The sequence below is a fragment of the Chrysochloris asiatica genome, unplaced genomic scaffold (genome assembly GCF_000296735.1).
Source record: "Chrysochloris asiatica unplaced genomic scaffold, ChrAsi1.0 scaffold00115, whole genome shotgun sequence".
NCBI lineage: Eukaryota > Metazoa > Chordata > Mammalia > Afrosoricida > Chrysochloridae > Chrysochloris > Chrysochloris asiatica.
The window spans coordinates 9617622-9626093 of NW_006408633.1; the positions used below are offsets into that span (position 1 = coordinate 9617622).

An 8472-nucleotide genomic window follows, 5' to 3' on the forward strand; every position below is an offset into this window, starting at 1 on the left:
TTCTGCATCATTCAATAATTTGCCCAGAGAATCCTTCAATAATGAAAGTCAAGGCTTGAATTATTTCTTCAGTTCCCCCAGCTTGAGAAATGCTGAGCATGTTCTTCCATTTTGGTTTTCTGACTCCAGATCTTTGCACATTTTGTTGCAATATTTGACTTTGTCTTCTCGAGCTGACTTTAGAAATTTTCTGTTCAGCTCTTGTACCTCCTTATTTCTCCCAATTGCTTTAGCATCTCTACACTGGAGAGCAACTTTCAGTGTCTCTTCTGACATCCATTTTGACCTTTTCCTTCTTTCTTGTCTTCTCAATGAGTTTTTGCTTTCTTCATGTATGATGTTCTTGATGTCATCCCACAAGTCTTCTTTCTGCTCTTCGATCTTCAGTGTTTAATATATATAAGTAGAGGTCCTTATCTGTAAGGTGCTCATCTTCTAATGGGAGACACCATAACAAGTATACAAACATAAAAAATCATTTAGTAGGTGCTATGAAGAAAGTAAACATGATGATGTGGTGATGTTTTGGAAAGGAGATACTACCTTAGACAGGGTAGTAAGAGGAAGCTGTTTTCATAAACTACACTGGAAGGACATTCCAGATGAGTAAATGGCAAGTGCAAAGGTCCTGAGGTACGAACAAGCTGCGTTTGTTCAAGGAAGCGTAATAAGACCAGTGTGAGCAAAGTGTGGGAGCATAGTTGAAGTCTAAGCGGGAGAGGTGGACAGGGTCTTCATAGGCCATGGTAAAGATTAGAACTTCTTTCAGAATGGAGAAGTCGCTGTTTAGTTGGGATCAGAAGAGTAACATGATCTGATAAGGGTTTTACAAAGGTATCTGTTCATTTCAGACTCACAGGGTAACTTTCTGGCCTTGTCTCTCATGGATTTCTCCTTTGGGTCTCATTATCCTGATTGGTTAATGGAACACTGGTGTTATTTTTAATTCCCACCTGTGATCTTCAGTTTCAAGAGTTCTGTGATATTTAGTGACACACACAAAGTTCCTTGTTCATTTCTGAAATGAATATGTTTCTAAATTCATTTTTTACAAAAAAAATATTTTATCGTAGTAAAATATATGTAACAGAATATTTGTCATTTCAGTCATTTTACACGTGCTAATTACATTCATCATTCTCAGTGTTACTTTTCAGTGACTACTGGTCCTTGCTTGGCCCTAGACCATTGGAGCTGGGATACTACTTTACTCTGTATGCTCTGGCCAACCCAGAAAGCTCTTCAGACATAATTTGTTTGAAGTGGAGCCAGTAATTAAAAATAAATTAGCAATATCTGAGGGTGTCTTTTCAAAGAATGTTCCATGAGTTAGCCGTCTCCTCATTTTTCCCCATGGAGTAATGTTCACGACCTGATTTAATTAAGAAAAATGGAAACCAGGGATGGATTACCAAATAAGCAAGGTAAGTATGGGCTTACTTGTGATTACTTACTAATCTATATGAAAAGTGAGTCCATGCTTACCTTGCTTGCAAGGTACACCATCCTTCAGATTGTAAATCTGAAGTGACTTTGATTCAATAGAAAGGTGCCATGGAATTGGGAGAGACATAGATACAAGCCTATACCTAGAGGCAGAATCTTTAATATAGTGAAAACATGTGAAATTGTTCACTACAGATTCATAAGTAAGCATAACTAAGCCCCTGCTTACTTAGCTTGTTGGGTATAATCCTGATAGAGAATGAAATGCTTCTCATGCTTTTAGCAAATTAAAAACTGACCAGTAACATAAAAAATACTAGGAGCCATGTTTATCCATTTTAAAAAAAGGTAAAAACAAGCTCACATCTTCATGATGGGTAGAAAGGAACAGCAACGGTGGCTAACAACTGTGTTTTATCACGCAGGCCAGTGACAGGCGCGTCCACCTCATCGTGTCCCGCCAGGTTCAGCAGCAGAGCCCTGACATCTTCCAGGAAGTGGGCTGGAACAGCAATGGCAGCTGCTCCCCAGGGCCTGGAGAAAGGAACCGCACTCACAAGGTGAGACCACACCAAGACCATGTTATCTGCTTCTGCAGGGAACTGTTGATCCGGGAGACTGCATACTTTGACATTTCTAAGCATTTTCTCTGGACTTCATCACAATTTGATTTGTCTTCTAAAACTAAAAGCGCCAAGTTCCATCTTCATGAACTGGTGAGGAGACAGGCGTCTCCCATCCAGGCAGGAGAAAGAAGGGAGAGTTTTGAAACTTGATCTTACAGCCGGTGTATGGGAACCTAATTTCTAGTGTAACCCAAATAGATGTCCAGTTTTCAAAGAGTTGTTTTCGTTATGGACTGTTTTTCATTCTCTATGAAATGAATCAAGAGGATTGCCTGGCCTTTGGTTTTGGAAAATTAACCGTCATTCCCTGGCTGTTTTTTGTTTGTTTTTGAAGAAGTCGCAAAATCAAATCACTAGGGGGCACCCAAAAGATCATTTAAACCCTAGTATTAGACAGTGCTGAGGACTGGGGCAAACCAGAGCGTACATGTCTCAGTTTAAGGATTTCAAGTCCAGAAAACACTGTGGATAGAGCAGAATTCTTCTCAGAGCTCAATCCACCCAGAAGGTCAACACTTTATGGCCTCTCTTTAAATGGGGTGACTCAGCCCAAATTTCTATTTCTTCCTGTGGCTTCTTTTAGAAGCGCCTTCTTGACCTCTCCATTTGTTTTGTTTTGTTTTTTAACTGTTATTGTGAGCTAAGTGAAAGTTTACAGAGCAGATCATCAGTTTTACACTCAACAAATCATAGACTTCATTTAATTTCAATGATTGTAGTCCATTCAGTGTAACGTTACTTATCCCACTTCCTCCCTACGATTCTTGTTTCCATTCCTCCTCCTTTCCCAACCCTTCTGAATTCTGCCCATAGGTAAATGCTGCCCTGCTGATCTTGGATGGTTGACCATTCTATGGTGTGCATACCTCACTGGTATTGTTGTCGTCCCTAAATACTCATGAATTATTGGTATTAAGTGTCATCAAGTTAGTTGGAACTCACAGCGACCCTGTAGGTTTTCCAGTGAACAGCTGGTGGGTTTAAACTGCTGGCCTTGCGGTAGCAGTCTAGTATTTATTCTACAGTGCCACACCAGGACTCCTGCCTGTCAATAGCTTGGCTGAAAATTGATCCATTAGAGTCAATTTCAGTGCCAAGAATGACCAAGTCTCATGTTTCTCCAGTCTCTTTCTGACAGTAAGCCTAGACTTTTGTATAATTTTGATTTTTGTTCCACATCATCTCCCACTCTAAACAAGAACATGTAACGTGGTCCCTTTCAGAGCAGCTGGTGGTAGTGGTAGCCAGGCACCATCTAAGTTTTCTGGTCTCAGGGTTGTAGAGACTGATGTTCACATGTTCTTAATTAGTCCATTGGACGAATTGTTTCCAGGCATCTTCAATTTTCATTACTCTTCTTTCCTTTTCACAGGGAGAGACCGATAGTTGCATGAACTTTGAAGATCTAAGTCACTACTCACTGAAGTAGGATGTAGAACACTGTACATGTGGACTATGTTATGCCAATTGATCATAGTATCCTCCTAGACTATGATAACCTCTCCATTGGAGGGATGTCTAAGCAACACAAACCTTGCTGAATCCAAAATAAGAGTCTTGTATTGTTGTTAGGTGTCCTTGAGTCGATTCTGAATCATTGTAGTCCCATGTACAACAGAATGAAACAGTGTCCAGTCCTGCACTATCCTCACCGTCATTACTGTTTGAGCCCATTGAGTTTCAGTGACTGTGTTAGTCCATCTCATTGAGAATAGTATTGGTTTTTGATGACACTGTACCTTACCAAGCATGATGTTCTTCTCTAGGGATTGTTGTTGTTGTTAGGTGCCATCAAGTTGGTACTGACCCACAGTGACCTTATGCACAGCAGAATGAAACACTGCCCGATCCTGGACCAACCTCACTATTGTTGCCACGCTTGAGTCTATCGATGCCACCACTTGACCAATCCATCTCGTTGGGGGTCTTCCTCTTTTTCTCTGACCCTCTCCACCTTACCAAACATGATATCCTTCTCCAGTGACTGGTCCCTCCGGACAATATGTCCAAAGTATGAGAGACGAAGTTTGGCCATCCTGGCCTCCAAGGAGCACTCTGGCTGCACTTCTTCCAACACAGATCTGTTGGTTCTTTCAATCTCCAGCAATAGATCTCTCCTAATAACACGTCCAAAGTGTGTGAGACAAAGTCTCGCCATCCTCCCTTCTAAGGAGCATTCTGGGTCTACTTGTTCCAGGACAGATTTGTTTGTTCTTCTGTCAGTCCATGATATACTCAGTCTTCTTTGCCAACACCATAATCCAAAGGCATCAGTTCTATGGTGAACCTTATTCATAGTCCAACTTTCATATGAGGTTATTGAAAATACCATGGCTTGAGTCAGGCACACCTTAGTCCTTAAACTGACGTCTTTGTTTTTTAGCATTTTAAAGACAGTCTTTTGCAGCAGATTTGTCCAATGCAATATGTCATTTCATGTCTCAACTGCTGCTTCCATGGGCATTGATTGTGGATCCAAGTGAAATTAAATCCTTGACAACTTCAATCTATACTCCATTTATCATGATGTTGCATATTGACCCAGTTGTAAGGATTTTTTTTTCTTTATATTTAAGTGGAATCCATACTAGAGGCCATATTCTTTGTTCTTCATCAGTAAGTGTTTCAAGTCCTCTTTACTTTCCACAAACAAGGTTGTGTCATCTACATATTGTTAATGACTCTTCCTCCATGTTCTTCTTCATCTAGTCCAAATTCGTGGATTACTTGTTCAGCAGACAGACTGAATTAGTGTGGTGATAGGCTATAACCCTGGTGCAAACCTCTTAATTAACCAAAACCAAAAACCATGCCCCTGCCTAGAGTTTATTTTGACTCATAGAGACCCTGTATAGGGTTTCTTGAGCTATAAATTTTACGGGGACAGAAAGCCTCATCTTTCTTCCTCTGAGTGACTAGTAGGTTTAAACTGCCAACTTTGATGTTAGCAGTCCAGTGCTTATCCCACAGTGCTACCCATGCTTCTTCTGTTTAATTTAAGATGATATTAAACCATGCAGTTTCCCCTTCTTCAGTTCACATGATTATGAAATTGATTACTATTTTTCTTTGAGTTCTACAAATTGGCTACCCATAAATTAAAATGAGAATATTTAATACAAACATGGTTTATTTTTTTTTAACTTAGAAAAATTCCTGATATTCATGAGTGACAAGAATCTTATGAAATATGGACTCACCCCTTTCAGGAATAAATGACTCACTTGAAAAACCTTTGGGTGTGGTTCACTTTGTTTGCTTAATATTTCTCCAATGGTCGCCAACTTATTCCTCCCTCCAGTTCTGCTGGTCCCATTGGAAATGTAAATTTTCTCTGACTCAGTTTGAGATCATGTAACTCTTTTTGGGATGAGGGAAGAGATGGGACTCTGCCTTTGTCTTTCTCTGATACTAAAGACTCCACTGTTGTATATGTGTGCACTCGGGGTTGTTGTTTGCATGTAGAAAGCAAACCCCCTTGTGAACAAATCCACCATGTTTTCTTTTTCTGTCTTTGCTTTCAGTGCCCCCACTCTTCAGTCACTTGTCATGAGAAGGTGGTAAGTGTCCGAAAAGAGCCCAGCGAGTCTCTCGGCATGACCGTGGCCGGGGGAGCGTCACACAGGGAATGGGATTTGCCCATCTATGTCATCAGTGTTGAGCCCGGAGGAGTCATAAGCAGAGATGGACGAATAAAAACAGGTAAAAAGCAAAGAGACTTAAGCAACTGGGATGGGAGAGGAATTAGCAACTTGTGGTATTAGGTAACTGTTCCCAAAATTATCAGGAGACTATAAAGGCTATCTGGCCAGGTTACCCAGTGACAATGACTGGCTTGAATACAGTTGATAAACTGGTTTCACTGCTTAGTTCATCAAGCTTGATGCAAGCCACTTGGCCTGCTAGGAAAACCAGAGCTTTCAAACAATTTCCGGAGTTCTGAGGTGGTGCTAACAGTTAATGTGCTGCTGCTAAACAAAAGTTGGAGGTTCCAGTACACTTAGAGGTACCTTGGAATAAAGCCCTGGTGACCTACTTCCAAAGAATCAACAACTAAAACTCTAGTCCTGATGCCATGGTTTTCTTCATAGAACTCAGCTTCTCAGATTATTTGCTCAGCATACAGGTTGACTAAGTATGATGAAAGAATACAACCTTGTCACACACCTTTCTTAATTTTAAACCATTCAGTGTTCCCATGTTCTGTTTGAACAACTGCCTCTTGATCCATGTACAGATTCCTCATGAGCACAATTAAGTGTTCCAGAATACTTATACTTTGCTATGTAGTCCATAGCTTGCCATGAGCCACACAATCAAAAGCTTTTGCATAGTCAATAAAGCACAGGTAAACATCTTTCTGATATTCTCTGCTTTCAACCAAGATCCATCAGATATCAGCAATGGTATCTCTTGTTCCACGACCTCTTCTGAATCCAGCTTGAACCTCCGAAAGTTCTCTGTCAATGTATGCTTGAAGCCATTTCCGTATTACCTTTAGTAAAACTTTACTCACAGGAGATATCAAAGAGATTGATGATTTCCACATTCCATTGGGTCACCTCTAGGGAATGGGTACAAATACGGGTCTCTTTCAATCAGTTGGCCAGATAGTTATCTCCCAAATTTCTTGGCAGAGATGAGTGAGTGCCTCTTGTGCCGCCTCACTTTCTTGAAAGATTTCAATTTTTATTCCATCAATTCCTGGTGCCTTGTTCTTTGCCAATCCCTTCAATGCACCTTGGACTTCCTCCTTCAGTATCATTGGCTCTTGATCATATGCTAACTCTTGAATTGGTTGAATATTAACCATTTCCTTTTGGTACAGTGCCTCTGTATATTCCTTCCATCTTCTCTTCATGCTTTCTGCATCATTCAATAATTTGCCCAGAGAGTCTTTCAATAACGAAAGTCTTTAAACCATTCAGTGTTCCCATGTTCTGTTTGAACAACTGCCTCTTGGTCCAGGTACAGATTTCTCAAGAGCACAATTTAGTGTTCTTCAGTTCCTTCAGCTTGAGACATGCTTAGCATGAATTTTTTCTTCAGTTCCCCCAACTTGAGAAATGCTGAGCATGTTCTTCCTTTTTGGTTTCCTGATTCCAGATCTTTGTACATTTTGTTGTAATATTTGGCTTTATCTTCTCGAGCTGATCTTTGTAATTTTCTGTTCAGCTCTTGTAACTCCTCATTTCTTCCATTTGCTTTAGCATCTCTATGCTGGAGAGCAAGTTTCAGTGTCTCTTCTGACATCCATTTTGACCTTTTCTTTCTTTCTTGTCTTCTTAATGATTTTTTTTTTTTTCAATCTTCCTAGTTGAGTTCTGATTATCGAGCCATTGAGGCTAGGTCAAAAGGGGACTGTATGCAAGTTTGGGTGTTCTTGTGGATCTCCCCTCACTTCATATCAGCTGGATGCTTCACTCTCAGCTCTAGCCCCCTGTGGCTAAGTCCTTGTCCATGGGCTCAAGTGTCCTCAGGTCTCACCACTCTTTGGACCAACCAGCCCTTCCTCTTCTCTCTCTCATCTCCAGATCAATGGGATTCAATGGACTGGGGTTGAACTCAGCCCATTTCTTCATTGCTTCCTTTCTGCCTTTTCCACTCACCAGTAGACCAATGTTGTCACCAGCAAGCTACATGCTTGTTTGTGTATTCCCTTTGAGTTTCAGTCTTAGAGGGAAGTTTGTCCTGAAAGCACTTGATTGCTAGCCTTGATGTCTTCCTGACGAACAGCTTGCTTATTCTTGTAGTAGCCAGTCATGCTGGCATTTTTGTTTTGGGATCTTCTGTCACTGTAGCTGTTCCAGTCTGCTTGTCCTTTCTAGTGGGAATTTCCCACCTCATAAGATTCTGGATGGGACTCAGGATTCCACCTAAGGTCCTACACTCTGTAAAGGCTTTGCATGAGGCCTATTTCACTGGACAAGTTGTAGAACCCCTTTAAGGTATCCCAGTCTTAATGACTTTTTGCTTTCTTCATGTATGATGTTCTTGATGTCATCCCACAACTCTTCTGGTCTTCAGTGTTTAATGCATCAAATCTGTTCTTCAGATAAATTCTAAATTCAGGTGGGATATATTCAAGGTCATATTTTGGCTCTTATGGACTTGTTTTCATTTTCTTCAGCTTCAGTTTGAATTTGCATATGAGTAATTGATGGTCTGTACCACAGTCTGCCCCTGGCCTTGTTTTCACTGGTGTTATGGAGCTTTTCCATCGTCTCTTTCTGCAGATGTAGTCAATTTAATTTCTATGTATTCCATCTGGTGAGGTCCATGTGTATAATTGTCTCTATGCTGTCTAAAGAAGTCATCTGAAAATAACAAATCATTGATTTTGCAGAATTCTATCATGCGTTCTCCAGCATCATTTCTATCACCAAGGCCATATTTTCCA

At 40.6% G+C, this 8472-nt stretch overlaps 1 protein-coding gene across 2 annotated transcripts in view; it reads left to right on the forward strand.

Annotated features, from left to right (window-relative positions):
- Window positions 1-8472, forward strand: part of LNX1 (ligand of numb-protein X 1, E3 ubiquitin protein ligase) — a 155563-nt gene that overhangs the window by 131012 nt on the left and 16079 nt on the right. For both annotated transcript variants that reach the window (XM_006868062.1, XM_006868063.1), the window contains exons 6-7: window positions 1872-2006; window positions 5597-5774. In XM_006868062.1, coding sequence (XP_006868124.1) covers window positions 1872-2006; window positions 5597-5774 — 313 coding nt within the window. The remainder of the gene's footprint in view (window positions 1-1871; window positions 2007-5596; window positions 5775-8472) is intronic.